We start from the raw sequence: 17,838 nt of genomic DNA, 5'->3' as shown, positions 1-17,838 counted from the left end.
AGTGATGTGGCAGCCTCCACTCACTTAAGTTTCTATTTTAATACAGTGCCTCACGTTTTTGTTCGGGGAGAAGGGAATAGTCCTATTTTTAAAAAGTCTTTATTATAAAGAAATGGGACTCTTCCTTCAATATGTTAACATTTAATTACCAGTAATCCTCCTTTTATACAAAACATTTTTTGTTGTTTCTACAGATGAAGTATTTAGAGGACATGAGCCTGGGCAAGCTACAAATAGATCTGTATCAGCAGCAGATGTTGTCTTATATGGGGTTAATCTAGTTCTTCCTCTAATGTCCCAGGATCTGCTGAAGGTAAGTATATTTTTACACAGAGTTGCTAGAATATGAAAGCTTTATGCATTCTACCTGCGTTAAGTTCAGTTTTCTAGGCTTTTAAAAATGCCAATAACTGTTCTGTAGTTCTAGATGTTGTTTGAAAATAAATATTGTAAGCTGAAAAAATACATATTTGAAGGGCCTAACAAAACTTTTTTCTTGTAAAAGTGAGTCCATGCAGGTCAACAATTAGCCAAACCTGAAACGTGGCTTGTGGAATCCTCCTTCTGATAGTGTCAGAAATGTGATAGGAAGCATAAACAGTAATATTGGTTTTAAAAAAATCTCGGAGCAAGTAGTAACTCTTTAATTATTTTCACAATACAGTCGGCTTCTGTATCATAGAATCAGCAGCTTGTCAGCAGAACAGTAAAATATGAAACAATGGAATGGCAGTGTTTCATTGGGTTGCGCTGTGCTAACATTTTACTCTGAGTCAGGGGAACACTTCTCAAGTATACCTTGGTTGTCTCCTCTTAACATGTTGGCGCTCACTGAGCATGAGAGCTACATCCATTTTAGATGAAACTGAGTCAAAAGGTGTACCCTAGCAGCCCCTCTGTTGTGACCAAGGCTTTTACCCCACAGGACTAGACTTGCTCATGCCTGAAGTAAAACTCCTTGAATTTGTACAGATCAGATTCCAGACTCCCACCGTCAACTGCTCATCTTTAGCAATCTTCTTTATTGTACCACAGTGTTTGCTAATAAAGCTGTAGCCATTCCAATGACTCTGAGGTTGTCTACTAAAATTGTCTCCTCTTCTTCAGTGGAAAGCATCAGTCCTCTCTTTGTACTGACCAAAATTACATCAGAATAGAGTTATGTGATTGATTCTAAAATTACCATGTTTTTCTTTTGACAGTTTCCATCTCTGTGTAATCAATATTACAAATTAATCACTTTCATCTGTGAGATATTCCCTGAGAAAATTCCACAACTTCCAGAGGACCTCTTTAAGAGCCTAATGTACTCACTGGAGTTAGGGATGTCATCGTATCCTTTACAGAGCTTGGGAGCATTTAAAAATCTGAGTTGCTTTTTTAATGACCTGTTAAAAATCCGATTTTGTATTTCTTTGCATTTTTTTCCTTTTCTATCAGTCTCTGTATCTCTAATTTAGCTATCAGTAATCGACTCTTACTCTCTGCTCTCTGGTGATTGAGAGTTTCACTGCAGTGTCTATTGAGATTCTAGCATTAGTTGAATTTCCTCTGACTCGGGTTGCTTGAATGCAGCCTTTAAGTGGTTTAGCATGTAAGTTTTTTCTGGCAGCCATTCCTGCCTCCTCCATTACTTCAGAGTGTGTAACTTCATAAGCCTTCAGCTGGTATCCCAAAGCCATTCCTGAATTAGTTTCTCAGCTGGTAACACAAAACACTGCTGCTGTTCTACTGGGCTGGCTCCAGAGCATTTCCTGTCAGGGTGCCAATGGGCTCTCCCTCTCATAATGGGAGTACCATTTTCACTAATCTGTGGCACGTGTCAGAAACAGATGAGCTTGACCATAAGGGACTCTTTCTGAAAATGTTATGTCAGAGAGGGTTATGTTACCTTAGGGCGCGTAACTAATAAAAGAAGGCAACGAAGTTGGAATTCTTTTTTTTCCCCCTGCTTTTTCTATTTTTTATTTATTTTTTTAAATTAATGGCTTTATAGTAAAAAGAAATCTTGGAACATACAAGCATCTAAAATATTTTCTAGTGACACCACTGGGAAGTTTTACCACAATTTAATTGAAATCTGCCTTTGATTCTTTAACGCCCATTATCAGAATGAGTTCAGAGGTTTGCCAGCTCTGCCTGGAAGCTGTAACACCATTAGCAGAACAGTGTGCAAAAGCACAAGAAACAGATTCAACCCTTTTTCTAGCAACAAGGCACTTTCTTAAGGTAAGGCACCTGCATTTCATGTTACTTTGGTTTTTTGCATACAGGTAGCATCAAGAGGCTAAACAGGGATCATATTTGACTGGGTTAATCAGGATCACACATATAGTAAGAAACAGCCTGTTACCTAAAAAACTGGCAGTTTAAGATGAAAGCGAGCATGAAGGACTGGGGACATTGGACAAGGAGGATAGAGGCATAGAGGGAGGAAACTACTTATTGCCAATAAACAAAAGACCTGAGCCTTTCAGAATGCAGTTTATATTTATCCATGCTCTGCACGTGAGCTCTAGAAAGAACCTGACTGACAATTTTAGTGGTTACATTTGCTGTGAAAGATGTAAAGCAGAAAGCTCCCAGAATTTTGTGAACTGGAGGCTGGGCAGGGTACTAAAATAAAAGGCAGAAAAAAAGAGCATAGTTGGCAACTAGAAAGAAAATGCTATCACTTATTCAAAGTACCCAATGAATTCTGTGTTTTCTTAATCCAGTATCACATTTAGTACTTTTCTTTTAGGACCATCCACTCTAGCTCATCGAATTTTGGAGTGACCTGGTAGCAACTAAGTTCCTGCTAACTGGGAACAAAGATATTGGGGAACTTGTGTGCTTGTCTTCTGATTTTGTAGACTCAATTTTTCAGTTTTCAGACATATTTTCTTACCAAACTGATATCCGAACTTCTGGGGATTGCTCATTAAACGCTTACATCAGCCAAGCTGAGAAAATGAGAAACACCTTAAATAATTTTATTTGTCTTTACATTTCTTCTAAGTTAACATAGCTTTCTGCCTTTTCTCTAAATTTCCACTTAAAATTATACCATTCTTATTAATCTGTTCCCTCTTTGGCTTTGGGTGAGCTGTAGGAATCTTCAAAATCTTCATTCTGGAAGAGCAAAGGCTTTTTTTCAGTATTTCTCTGGCATATCTGCCATTTCTCTCTGAAGAACACGTATAGATCAGCAATAGGTTTCAGTGCTTTGAGATGTGAATTTGTGCCGTTAAGCCAAGACTTGACTTCTAGAAGAACTTGGCTTTCCAATTACTGACACCTAAGTTTAAAAAAAAGGCAACAAAACAAACAACAAACTTGGATGTTTGTAAATCCATGTTCATTGTTATTATCAGAAGTGAAGATGAATTTCAGCAGAAAATGTTGGTACAGTAGAAAGTTAAGTTTACTTAAGTAACTTCTGTAACTACTTCTGGTTTGTGATTTCAGATGGTCTTTGATATGCTGGTACTTCAGAAGCACAATACAGAAATGACAACTGCAGCAGGTGAAGCATTCTACACATTAGTGTGTTTGCATCAGGTATGGCATTTAGAAAATTACACCCTGAAACCCAGTCATTTGTTAAAGGAGAGTGACTAGTTACTGCGCATCTGGCAGGTCATAGAAGGGAAGGTTGGAAGGGACCCTTAGGAGGTCTGTAGTCCAACCTCTTGCTCAAAGTGGGGTCAACACTGAATTCAGATCAGGTTGCTCAGGACTTTTCTAACTGTGTCTTGAAAACCTGGATATTCCAAAGCTTCTCTGAGCAGCCTGTTAAATGCTTTATTATCCTTACAGTTCATGTGCTTTCAGCACGTGCCAGACAGCCTTGGTGGCCCACCACTGGACTCATTCGAGTTCATCAATATCCTTCTTGTGTTAAGGAGTCCAAAACTGGACACAGTGTTCCACATCTAATCTAACAAGTGTAAAGACAATTAATAGAGCCTAGTGTGCTGCTAGCGTTCATTACTGACAAGGCACTGTGTTGACTTGCTTTGCCTGCTGCAGGACATTCAAGTCCTTTTATTCAGCAGAACTGCTCCCCAGCCTGTCAGTTCCCAGTCTGTGTACTAGCAGGGGTTAGTCTGTTTCAGCTGCAGGACTTCAGATTTGTCCTTGCTGAATTGCATTAGGTTCTTGTCAGTTCATTCCTCCAGCCTGACTACGTGTATCTGAACGCCAGTGCTGCCCTTAAATGCACTGGCTGCATTCCCCAGTTTAGTTTCATCCATAGACTTGAGGAGGGTGCATTTCCTCTCCTCCTCTAGGTCACTGACTAAAATATTAAAACAGGACAAGGCACAGAGGAGTGCTCTGTGTCACCTGTAACCAGTTTCCAGGTGGAATATGAGCCATTAACCTTAATCCTTTAGAGGCTGATGATACCAATGTGTTTTCACCCATGTAGTAGTCCACCCATCTAGGCAATAAAATGCCAGCTTGGTTGCACAGCATCCTTGTAAGACAGCTAAAGACTTGCTAACATCAGGCATCCACTACTCTCCCCTCATCTGCAGATGTAGTCATTTAATCACAGAAGACAGGTTGGTAAATCCACACTGGCTGTTCTCAATCCCTTTCTTTCATGTACCCAGAGATAGCTTCCAGGAGTACTTGCTTCATGATTTGTAGTTTTCAAAGATGACAGAGAGCAGCCTCATAATGACATAAGCCAGCTTTCTGAACCCTTGGATGGACTCTGTCAGGTCTCACGAGCTTGTTGTCTACCCCCACCCAAGTCCCTCATCAGTAGAATTGAGGGGACTGCTGTTCTGGCTCCTGTGTCCTTCACCCTTGCTCCCAGAGCTCAGGAGTCACTCTGGACTTGCTCCAGGTGCCCCTTGGCAGTGTCAGTGGTGGCCGTGTGGCTGAACAACAAGCCGTGATAGACTGAGGGTCAAGGATGGTCCCCAGCAGTCTGTCCATAACAGCCCAGATCCTGGCCCCCTGCATAGTTTTCAGGTCCCCATCTCATCCCCTGCTGTACAAGCTTCCATAGTCTCTGCTAAGTCCCCTTCACGAGCTGTGCTGCTGCATACCAGGCAGCCAGGTGTTCCCCACAGCGGCTGAGCCAGGCCCCTCTTACAGCCAGTTTGCTGCTTTTCTTAAAACTCTCAACGGTTCTTTCGCTTTGCTTTTAGTCATGCTTAACGTGTTTTGGTCTTCTGTTTCTGTCCAAGTAAGCATGAGAGTAAGTGGGAAACTCTTTGAAAGGAATCTAAACTCTCTGTCCCAGGGAAGGGAATCTAGAGAAGGAAAGATCTGTCGGAGGAGATGGTTGGTGTGGCATGCTGAACGTGGGGCAGGCGTGAAGGAAGAGAAGTGCGGTTTGCCGGAGTAAGCTTATGCTAAGTAAGGACCAGAAAGCACTTTGAAGGGTGTGCCTTACAGTTTTCTTCATACTCTGCGTTGCAAACCACTGTGCCTCCCTCTAAAGGCTTCTTCAGCCTTACTAAAAACCCTGGTCTGAAGGGCTTTATTTGGTTTCGAGGTAGGTGGAAGGCTGCAGGTCCATAGTCACAGTACCCTAGTCAGTGAAACTGGGTAGCAGGTGGAGAGGTACACTTGATTCTGGATTTTGTCCTGATGACACAAGTTGTATATATATATCTTTTATTAAGTTGTTAAGATTCTTGTTTATTTAACAGGCTGAATATTCAGAACTAGTTGAAACATTGCTCTCAACTCAACAAGATCCAGTAATTTACCAGCGGTTAGCAGATGCCTTCAACAAGCTTACTGCAAGCAGCACTCCTCCTACACTGGACCGTAAGCAGAAGATGGCCTTCTTAAAGAGCTTAGAAGAATTTATGGCAAATGTTGGTGGACTTCTCTGTGTAAAATAAACAACAAAACTCTATGCCTAATTTAGACCCTTTCTGCAAAATGCACTGAGAAATGCTGAATGCTGACTAAATCTTGTACCTGTCTCTGGGTTCTTTGCAGCCATCCCAGATTCTAGAGAACCTGGAAGTTTGAACATAACACAATGGAATAGGAGAGGTCAACTTTGAATCAGCTTCTGCTATTACGTGTTAGCTGCAATCTGTCATACTTGTGTGTGGGAGAGAATGAACAGAAAATTTGAATTTTATTTTTTACATACATGTGCAAACAGATATGGGCACAATGGAAAATAAATTCAGTGCCTTTCCCCCACCCCCGGTTTAAAATATGAGTGGCCAGATAAACATACAGATTTCTTTTCTACCCAAAATCATGTTAGAGTGTGATGCAGATACATACAAAGCTCTGAACAGTTTAGCTGATTTTAAGCTTAATTTTTCCTCTCTTAAAGTTTGAGTTTGTGTTCCAGTGGGGAAGAAAAACCAAATGGTATTTTAACTTGTTTAGTTCTGGTTTTCTACATCAACCTGACATTGCATGTTTAATGCAATGCAAGTTTTACATTACGTTCTACTGCCTAAAGTTCAGAAGAAAAAAGGTGTATATTTTTGTTCCCCTAAAATGAACTTTAGGAACTGTAGCCATTTCATTGCCTTAATTTAAAAGAAAAAAAAATAGCTCATACTCTTTACATAAGAAATTTAAGGCAAGATTTGACTCTTCAGAGTTGGTTTAGGATGTTGGCATTAAGCTGCTGTGTACCTGTTGCAGCCCTTCATGTTGACGTGTCATTTTGGAATGAGTGTCTAATGCAAGGTTCATGTGTAGTTTTACTTTCAGTATCTGTTTTGATTCATACCCAGGTTGCACGCAAATGCAATGTGTTTCTACACTGAACTGTTTGTTTAAGCAATAACAACTCAAAAGGTGTAAATTACTGGCAAACTTTTTAAAGTCGGGGCATTAGCTAAAACGATTATGACAGAACAGGGGCATCAAACCCTTTTACTCAAGGGCCATATTTGTTTGACTTGAGTCGAGGAAGGTTATTGGGATGTGCAGTCCTGTGGGAGATTTTTGGTTTTGCTGAGTCTAGCCCCACTTCTGCAGAGCCCTCCCAGCTGCTCTGCTCTTGCTCAGTTTTTTTATATCAGCACTTTAGCTATTAGGAGAGCAGAATTTAGTGCCCTGAGTATAGTGGACCAACAAGGGAGAGTAGCACATGAATACAAAAGCAAGGCCTGCTTTGTCTTCAGTGATGAGCCAGAGAACTGAAGCAAACACAAATGCTGCATGTCTAGTAAAATTGATTTTTGTGGAAGTACATGGAGGCAGAAGTGGGCCCGTTTAAGACCTCTGCTAGATTATTCTGTTGAATATTTCCAACGTGTTTTTAAAATTTATATAAAATGTACAGTAAACACCTTTACATGGCTGTGTAGCATCATTTGCAACTCTGTGCCATTCTTCAGCTATTCATCTCAAAATTAGTCACAATAGCCAGAATTTTTAAAAGACATAAATGTGTAATACTGTGCTGTAAGTTATCTAAGGCTTTTTGCTTCTTTTTTTTTTTAGTTAAAACCATACCTGTCTCAAGCATGGATCCACAAGGCCAAAAATGCCATCTCTTCATTATACTTTTCTCTCAATTTATGTGAAAACGGGGCTAGAGCAGATTTGTACATTAAAAAGTGACCGTAAAACTTGTCAGACAATATACCTTCCCAGCTAGTATTCAATTTCTAAGGTAATTTGCATAGTATTTTAGACCAGGGGTATTGCTCTCAATTTTTTCTTGAAACTCTAGTGCTTTTCTGTAAAGGATTTCTTGACTGTGCACTTGCACAGAAGATAATGATCCTGGCAGATCTTTCTGTCTTTCAACTGTTCTGATGGGTGATTTTATTTTTAAATTTGTCTGGGGTTTGATATGTTTTTGAAGCTGCTTTTGAAGGTTCTCAGAGTTTGTACATTGGATAGGGCAGCAGTTCTGAAACCTCTTTTTTTTTTTTCAGGTGAAGGTCATTAAAGCCTGGGAACATAAGCGGCAGTAAGAGCCGCTAGTTTGTCATAATGTGCTCGATGTTGAATATCTAGGCCAAAGTCTTCGAAGAAATATAGCAAATGCCTTCAAGTTTTTTTTGGATCTGACTGAATAACTGATATTCTCAGTCATCATTTATTTTAAACTAGCTCTGTCACTATAATTTTTTCTCATGCTAAAGCTGGTTCACTATTTTAAAATATTTATTAACTTTAAAATTTTGAAATCCTCTTGCATATTGTGATTGATGAATGTCAGCACAAACTGAGTTAGTATTCAGGACAGAGAAATGCGCATTCCCATTACTTTCCTAATCAGGCCCAGTATGTTGTAACAAGCAGAGACGCACAGCATCCTTTGACTACCAAGAGTTGCTAAAAGTATGAACGCTTACTTTCAAAGACTGGTTTGAAGGTTGCTTAAAACTTTCCTTTCCCCTTCATTTAAAATTAATATTATATATTGAAGGGAAACTTTCCTAGTAAGGGTTTTTTTTGCAATTTTCCTGTTCCATGTTATGCTTGACAACATTCTTCCTGTCTCGTTTCTTAATTTTTCTTCCATTCTTATATATTCAACAGGGATCTTTCCATGCCATTTAATGTTTCTTTTAGAGCAAATGCTGAGACATCTCTGCTTAATGACATCCATTAAATATTGAAAAATGTTCTGGGAATAAGTTGTATTAATTCATACTCCTGCTGGCTAGGTGGCTGCTTCTACCTAAACTATTTGGCTTCTATATGCCTTCCAAAAAAAGAAAAATTTTTTAAAAATCCTTGAGTGATCTTCTTCTCATCCAGCTGCAGTAAATCTAGATGCAAAAGCTCATTCAAACCCATAGCAAAGACTCATAGACCATTTTTAGTGAACATTGAGTGTTGGCTCCACATAAGTGTTCTGAAATTTTTATAGCATCACTGCATTGATTTTTCCATTCACTGTGCAAAGTGAATAATGGTTCTAAAAATGCACCTGTTTTTTGAAGGGGGAAAAAGGCACCTTGAACTGAATTATAAATGCTGCGTGATATGATTGTAACAAATACTTGTCTAGACATTTTTTGCTAGAACAGATTATTGCTCCGGTGTTTTCATTCTGAGACTAGAAATTAAGTAGCTTCTTTCCCATTTTGCCAGCTCCTTCCCCATTGTAATAGCTCATTCTAATGCTGGTGTAATAATTTTCTGTTGTTCCACCTACAATTTTCAACACCGGCAAGCGTGACCATCTAGTTGGGTCATGAAATTCAAGACCGTCTTGAAAGCACAGATACACATGGAGAGGGAGAAGTAGACTACTACTACATGAAACTTCCACTTTCATGTGCATTTATGCCTTAATTATCTTTACTGAATTACTGCCGGAATCTGCTACTTATTGCCCAGAGATTTGTGTTTCACTGTTTAGTGATAAAGGGCTCACAGTTTTCCTCAGGAACGAGAAGCTTGTTTTCTCAACACGTCCAAATCCTACTAGTTGAAAGAGAGGGCTTTGAACCGGAGTCATCTCTTTGAAAGTGCACAGCACTCACTAAAGCCCCAGTGTTTACCTGGGTAAATCCCTTTATACCTAAGCCATGTAGTTCTAGAAAATAAGCTTGCTCAGAGCAGTTAGTTATCCATTTAAAATCTAATTTTTTTTTAAAAGGTAAAGCAAATTCTAATTTGGGATCTGTAAAACTATTCAAAAATACAAATCGCAGCATTTCTCTTGTAAAACACTTCAAGTAATTTCAGTTTTGGTTAAATAATTACATAAGAAGAGGTGTTTTTTATGGAAGTAGCTTGATGAATATAAGCGCAGGAGTAGGAGCTAGGCTCCTCTAATTTTGTATCTGTTTTTCCACTGGATCCTCTGGCCAATGGGAAGCAGCTAGAACTGTGTCGTTGTTAAGATAGTGATAATACCTACCTACCTCACAGGGATGTTGTGAGGATTAGCTTATGCCTATAAAATGCATTGAGGATCTGAGATGCTGTGTAAATATTAAATATTTTTAGGTTTGTGAGGTGTAAGATTTGCTGTAATGAAAACAGGAGAGGCAGCAGTGGTGCAGTATTCCCCAAGACCAGTCCGCTGCAGCACAGTAAAGCTTGCTGTAAATTGTACTTATTTCAGTTACAGCCAGTTGAAATGGTGGCTTCTACTTCAATAACATAAGATTCCCCACCAGTGTGCCTCAGTTCTCGTCTGAATAGTGAGAGGACAGTTGCTAGTTATTCAGGCTTTGGTGCCTCTACTCATGACAAGTGCCACTTGTGGTGGTAGGGTTTTTTCTTCAGTTTGGTTTTGGTTTTTTACGCTTTTCTGCAAGGAACACACACCACTTATTTCTCCCATAGCTGTTCCTACCAAGCAGTATAACCGAAGCCTAATACTACCAATTAAAATTTAAAGAGCCAGCCCTGCTACACACACACACACACCCCCCCATTAAATTTGCTGTTAATATGAGTAGATTGTGCCCTCTTTACAGTAAATGAGATTAATGCTTCCTAGCACTAATCATGAAGCAAATCATGAAGTGTGATTTGCTCTAGAGCCTTAAGCTCTCGGCTGTCTTACACAACCCTTTTTTCAACATGAGATTTCTTGGGGCCCTAGCAACTGAGAAATAAGATATCCCTGGCTTTCCCTTCTTGTCAGCGAATTAAAGTAGATTCTGCTTTTCCATCTCTTCCCTTTCCCTATCCTGCTTTTCCTGTCCTTTTAAGCCATTCTTATAAAAGATTTGGAAGACCCTTCCAACCTCAAGGGAAAGATACTACCCATGTGATTTTCCAATCTGTTACAGCTTGATACTTGAAATTAATAAGATCCTTTCTAACAGCATTCCCCAGCACATCTCAATCTCCTGTTGAACCATTCTAGAATTTATAATTAGGAAAAAAAGATTTTCCTCTTTTATTTGTTTCCTTTGTGCAAAATAAGGAACCTCCATGCAGTGAACATGCAGTTTTAAGGCAATAAATGCTAGTACTGCTGCTGGTCAAGTGTGTAAATATTTTAAATGTACAATTCAGTACTATGTTGAGTTTATATATTAAAAATGCAGGGATTGAAGTGCTAGTTGATTTCAAGTATTGTTTTACCTGTACAGCTGAAGATATGAAGTCGCATAGAGACATTTCACAACTTGTTGCAATAAGAATTGGGAAACGGCTGTGTAATCAAGCCTTATCACAACTGAACTTTCAATTTTGAAATGAACGCTTTCTGTATTTTTGAGATCCATAAGCAGGAGGAGGATAAAATTGTTTTCCACTAAAGACTCTTATTATTTTGTTTTGGCCATGTGTGATTTGTTGTATTCTTGTTCAATATTTTTCTAAAATCTCATCTGTGTTGAATCCCTGAAATAGCATTTGTTATACCTCCTACAGTTGAAACAAAAGTAGGAATGTTATGAAACCTCAGGCTACACATTGTGCTCTTTGGCTACAGTGACTGCGCAGTAATTCAGTTAGTCGATGGGGTCACTTTAACTTACATTGGCACTTAAGACGTGAGTTTCTCCATCAATGGGAAAAAAAAATGCTTAGGTGTGCGACCTGAGTATCTCAAACTGGACTAACAATACCAGAAGTGGCTGTGCATATACAATCAAATTAATATTTTCCTTGTCCTCCAAAAAAAAAAAGCTTAATGGTGACTTTTCAGGTCACTGTTATTGGTGGTGGTTGTCTACCCAGAAGAAATACAGATTTCTGGGTCTTGATTTTTTTTTTTGTTTTGTTCTTTGTAGATTTAATCTAAACAGTTTCTGCTGCTGTCTGGCACAGAAATGTTCTCCAAGCTTGTAAGCTTGTTCCCATGTAAGGGGCATCTAACAGTATGTTACTTCATGTATATCAGAAAACTTCAGTTAAAGGCAGCAGTTCCTAATGTGCTATAATACAATTACATTTGGATAAACTACAGCTGTTTTCCATTGTTCCCCTCTTACTCTCATACACTCCCATCTTTTTCTTAAAAAGAAAAAGCTCCACAAATCCTGAAAGTAAAACTACGCAACAACTATGGTGGTGACAGCTTGTTATACATCTTGGCTGTATGTATCAATCGAATTTTACTGCTTTCAGAAGTAAAATTATTGCAATTATATATTCATATTGGCCTGGTTTAGTTCAGTGAGCATTTTGGTGAAGGACAGAAACGTTTAAGGTAATTTTGAGCAAATCCCTGAAAGCAGCTGGTAAGATTAAGAACAGCAGTGTGTCCAAGAGCCTTTCATGTAGAAAATTTAACCATTCCGGTTTACCTTCAATATGAGGTCTGGAATAAACTTGAATGATTTGGCTACAAAGCCTTTATTCACACTTGTTTGTGTAAGTGTACGCAAAACCCAGCAATTTTGCCTTTATGAAACTTACGTTTGCTTCAGTCGTGAGTGGTGGAGTTGGTGGTGGCTTTTTTCCTTCACTGATTTGCCATGTATTATAATCAGAAAGGCCAGAGAGCTCAACCTTCCAGTGGAATTTGTCAGGTCAACCAAGGAGGAGGTCATACACGAACTGGAAGAGGGGAGGAGGAGAAGAAAGTAAAAAGTTTGCCACCTTATGTGGAGAAAAAAAATCAAGCTAAAGCTTGTGTAAGAAGAAAAAGCCATAGTACAAGTGTTATCCCATAACTTGGTAACCCCTGTCATCCTGACAAGGACTAGTAAAAGCCTGCCATTTCACCAACACAGTTTTTGGGGGAAAGAGAAAGTGCTATTTTGGAATTGTATGAAATGCAATGCTATTGGTGTGAGTTTTGTTAATTAACTAATAAAATCTTCTGTATTTTGAGAAACATTCCAGACAAATATACATCTCCAAAGGAGAACACTGCAGTTACTCACTGTGACTGATATGTAACTCATTACTAGTTTTTCTCCCATCTATATTTGAATCTCATGGAACAACTGTTCTCACCTTAACATCTATCAGATGTTACCAGATTTGATTTTTCTGGCGCTGTGTTGCCTTTCCAAGTTAGAGTAAAGCAGAGCTTTGGGCACACTATTCTTCCCCTCTGTGCCTGGCCTACTGTTCATGGTTGTGAAGGCGTGTATGTTTGATTTGCTTTAACTTATTGTTTTGGATGATGGAGTTTGGGTTTGTGGCATATTCACCACTTCCAATCTCTGTGTTTGTTGTTCACTGAATGAAAGTCATCACTAGACTCCAACACAAGTATTGATTTGAAAGCCTCATTCCTAACTTCATTTAATAAGTTGTCAGGACATTTGCTTTAATTTTAGAACTGCACCGAAACTTCTAATGGGCTTTTGTTCATTCAAATGATTGTTGTAACTCAGAAAAAAACCCAAAGCCAAAACCCCACCACCACACTGTGGAGTCTTTAGGAAGATCACTGATGTCCTCACATGAGATCAGCACTACTTTGGGGAAGGCTTAACATTCTTCTGCCACTTTAAGGAGAGACTGTTCTTCTGAAGTACTTTTTGCCTGCTTTTAGGCTGTTATGCACTTTCATGATTTCTTAACAAACTACTGTTAAAAATGTACTGTAACATGGATTTTGATAAGCGCACATGTATTTAAACAATTCACTCAGCCTCAGGAAAGCTGGAAAAATCGGATACCTGTTCTGTATCTTGGTTAAAATGTTTGTTACCTACATCCCTTAAGATGGCCAGATATTGTCTAGATCCTGTGAGTGTAACTATTTAAGATCCCAGTCTAGTCTGTAAAAGGAGGACAGTGTAATTTTACTCTAGGCACTGAGAAAATGGTGTCCTTCTCTTATTTTTCTTAGAGGTATATGTAGTCTGAATTGGAGTTCCAAAAGCAAAAAACAGTGATAAACCCCATTTACTGTTTAGGAAAAAGTGTTTTCTTTATTAACACTAGCTTATTTCAATTTTCCGCCTCCTCATTAAAAAGAGTGTGTCAAATAAGTGTAGAGGTATGTGTAGGAAAAACTGTAAAATCTGCTGCTGTACATAATGTTTGCTACTTGACTGCATTTTCTGTTCCACTTTAATTTTACTGGTTTTGCTAAATATATTTTATATATTTTTCCTTCCTGCTTCTTGTGATGGCAGAGTGATTACATCCTTGGGGGGGGGGGAAGTAAACACAACCATGAGAAGGCTCTGGCCAGAAGATTCCACTGAGTTAGTATGTTGGCATGTATCTCGGCATTGTTTTGCGAGAACAGCATAAATCAGGGGCAATATGGCATAGTAAAATGAATAGGGATATTAAAACGTACAGAGGTATCGATGCTGGTAATTCTGTTTCAGGGTTTTTTTTTAAATCACTTCTAAAATCCATTTAAAATATCAATACCACTAGATGGTATTAAGTGACTAGTAGTCACTTAAGCAGAACATTTTTCAATCTGAAGTCTGTAGCCCTCTTTGTGGTCCCTGAATTACTTCCAAGGGATCCACAAAGCCTGGCAAAACAGAGGTCACTGGGATCATGTATCACAGTAACGTTTCAAAGAAGATTTGCATCTCCAACAGAGAAAGATTGGGAGTCCATAAACTGTTGGAGGTTAAAAACTTACTACAGTACTTGAATTCAGAGAGTGACTGCAAGCTTTTAAAAGTCTGGCTGATAATCTGTCCTACCACATGGCTCAAGGTCTCAGGAAGCCATGATGCACCTGGCCTGCAGAGCTACCCCACGGGCCTCTAGCATGTGTTTTATCTTGCATCTGTAGGAGAGCAGCTTGGTATTGAAAAAAAAAGTGCAGTAAGTCTCTCTCACAAAGATGAGATGCTGCAGGTTGTTCTGCAAGTAGAGTATTTCCACTTCTATTATCTTCCATCTTCAGAAGGAGGATTATGTTGGTGTTAAGTAGAAGTAATCCTTGTATGGCTGTAAAGCACTGCGTGCTTGGCTGCCTTCCAAATGAAATGTGCACTTGGTTTGCCAGCCCTAAAAATGCTGAGGGTTTTTTGGGAAAAAATCAATTCAGAAATTTTTTTAGATTAATGGCAACAGCAGAGATGCTACAATTGGAACGTAATAATCTATTTTTATATTAGTTAAAACTGATTATACTTTTTCATGTGGCTATGGTTTGTGCTACAGCAAGACGACTCAAAAGTACAGACTTGAATTAGTGAATAAAAAAAATACAATAGACTACAATAAGAAGAAAAACCTCAAAACACAAAAGCCTTATGAGTAACAAGTTGCTGTTACTTACCAGGATAGAACTGTGTTTTTAAAAACTCTGTTTCATGCTCTATTCCTGATCTGGTCTGACACAGAGTACTAGCAAATGTAGTAGTAAAGCAGCAGCGGTCCGTGCCGTCAGGCTCAAGTCTTAGCGATGCTGCTGTCCATGCTGTGTGACATGGGTCTGTCTGTGAAAGGATGGGGGAGATAGCTTAACTAGAAATACCCTTCTGCAAAAAAGATGAGGAAACAATAAAACCTTTTTATTAACAAGAAATGTCTTGTGGGGTGCCCTTTACAGGTGTTCCCACATTTATGGTTCATTTGTCCTCACATCCCAGAGAAGTTGTATTGCAAGATGTAATGTGTTTTCCTTCCTACAGGCTCACTCCAGCTCTTCCTGAGGTTTCCTTCTAGAACCGTCTGGTTACACAGATTCAAGCAAGATCCTGAGCTGTGTGTTTGCTGCCAAGTAATATCTGATATCATAACCTAAAATCACCCTGCCTGCTCCCCCAAGCCCCTGCAGAGCCATGTGCCCTTACATGATCTCTGTAACCCTCCTGGTGTGGAGGAATTGCTCATCACGGGCTGGACTGTTGCTCTGGGAAATCTGGGCTGAGAGTATGTCTGCTCAGCCTCTTCTATCGTTTTATTATCAGCCCTGTGCAGAACATCTTTCACCTAAAATGCTTCACAAACATGTATGAAATAGGAAAATTACTTAAGTGTCACTTCTTTGTAGAATCTAAGCCATATTTCTTACTGCACTCCGTAATATTACACCGGTGTCAGAGAACAGTCACCTTGCAGCAAGGCAGGAAAATGGGGGGGGATTGTTGGTGGTTGTTTTGAATTGCAGCAGTGGTGGTAACATGAACAGATACGGGTGTGCTCCATGTAGGCCAGTCTTCTATGCTGGGATGAAGACCTTTTTTGGCAAGACCTTTCAAAGAAGCCAGAGGGGGTAATGCACTGAATGCCAGATCCAGACTCCTTTAATTCATTTACAATCACAGGGAAAAGCCCACAGTTCCCTACTTGTCATGCAAAACCTTGTTTCTAAATGGAAGAGAGAGTGAGATGAAAAGTATGGGGATCTGAAGGAAAAATCGGCCTACCCCCTGCTCTGGCAAGAAAATTTTATTCTTTGCTGCCTACATAAGCTGTGCTGCAAAAATATTTTATCAGAATTCAGTGTTTCTGTTTTCCAAGGAAATAGTTCTGCTCTGCTTTTAGGCAACCACTGCTGAGCCCAGGACTTCCTGTGCAGCCACAGTGAAGTGTTGCAGCAGATTCAACGGGTTGTAGGTAAAATAGTTTCTTTCTCAACTCATTGCTCATAGGAACATCTAGCTCTGGGGAATGCGAGGAGAATCTGCTGTTGGGTTAATTATAAATAACCTGATGAGCAATCTTCTGTGAGTTGGTTTATAGGAGAGTCACTGAACAATAGAAAGACAATGTTCTAAAAATGCTTTTTACAAATTATCAGGGGTGAGACCAGACTTAATAAAGACAGAATGAAAAAACAAAAAAAAACAGTGGTGAGGAAGTTCTTAAGTGTTTGGTTTTGGGTCAATATGAGATGACAAGAAGTGCCAGACAAGCACATAGTGCCTGTCCAACATGAGAAAGTGGGAGGCAAGAAACTTACGTCCAAAGGGAAAGATGCAGTGAATGAATCAAAACAAGGAATGCACTTTAAAACTTGCTATCTTTTAAAACCAAGCAGCAGCTTGACTTCTGTCTGTATGCAAGAATGGGAGCTTCTTCGAACTTGGTAATGTTTAATGCAAATGGAGAGAGTGCACAGGAGAGCCAGATCAAGAAAAACAGCGTGGGGAACTAGGCTGCTATTGAAGTCAGCAGCTCATGGCTTTTGAACAGGAGGCATTGTCGTGGTTTAGCCCCAGTCAGCAACTAAACACCACACAGCCACTCACTCCCACATCAGAAGGGCCAAAGTAAGAAAACTCATGGGTTGAGATAAGAACAGTTTAATAATTAAAAAAAAAAAACACAACCAGTAATAGTAATAATAATGAGAGTGAGGTGAAACCTTGGGAGAAGAGGAAAAACCCAAACAAGCAGCAATGTAACCACTCGCCGACTGACACCACCAGTCCTTGACCCACAGTCGCTGCTGCCCCCAGCCAACTCCCCCCCAGTTAATATACTGGGCATGACATCGTATCATACAGTCAGTTTGGCTCAGCTGTCTTGGCTGTGCCTCTCCCCTCCCAGCTTCTTGTGCACCTGGCAGAGCATGGGAGGCTGGAAAAGTCCTTGACTGGTACAAGCACCACCCAGAAACAACTAAAACATCTGTGTGTTATCAATATTATTCTCATACTAAGGCTAAAGCACAGCACTATACCAACTACGGTGAAGAATATTAACTCTATCCCAGCTAAAACCATGACAGGCATCCACCTCAAGATATCACAGAATAATTAAGGTTGGACAAGACCTCCAGGGTCAAGTCCAACCATCCACCCAACATCACCATGCCTCCTAAACCATGCCCTGAAGTGCCACACCTACACATTTTTTGAACACCTCCAGGGATGGTGACTCCACCACCTCTCCGGGCAGCCTGTTCCAGTGCCCAACCACTCTTCAGTGAAGAATTTTTTCCTAATATCCAATCTAAACCCCCGCAATGCAGCTTGAGGCCGTGACTGCCAAGTCTAACACGACTGGATACCTATGTGTGTCTAACTGGAGGTACCTCCTGCCGAAGATTTCTGTAGGAATAACTACTTCACACCACACGCGTCCCCCCGGGCC

At 39.8% G+C, this 17,838-nt stretch overlaps 1 protein-coding gene across 1 annotated transcript in view; it reads left to right on the top strand.

The window, feature by feature from the left end:
- The window catches only part of XPO4 (exportin 4), an 83,784-nt gene extending 69,847 nt beyond the window's left edge, over nucleotides 1-13,937 (top strand). Inside the window, exons 19-23 of the mRNA XM_075083316.1 lie at nucleotides 195-313; nucleotides 1,203-1,333; nucleotides 2,112-2,229; nucleotides 3,451-3,543; nucleotides 5,655-13,937. Coding sequence (XP_074939417.1) covers nucleotides 195-313; nucleotides 1,203-1,333; nucleotides 2,112-2,229; nucleotides 3,451-3,543; nucleotides 5,655-5,852 — 659 coding nt within the window. The 3' untranslated portion in view covers nucleotides 5,853-13,937. The remainder of the gene's footprint in view (nucleotides 1-194; nucleotides 314-1,202; nucleotides 1,334-2,111; nucleotides 2,230-3,450; nucleotides 3,544-5,654) is intronic.
- The last annotated feature ends 3,901 nt before the right edge of the window (nucleotides 13,938-17,838 follow it).

Source organism: Phalacrocorax aristotelis, chromosome 1 (assembly GCF_949628215.1).
Source record: "Phalacrocorax aristotelis chromosome 1, bGulAri2.1, whole genome shotgun sequence".
NCBI classification, from domain to species: Eukaryota; Metazoa; Chordata; class Aves; order Suliformes; family Phalacrocoracidae; genus Phalacrocorax; species Phalacrocorax aristotelis.
This window is presented reverse-complemented; position numbering and strand designations above follow the sequence as displayed.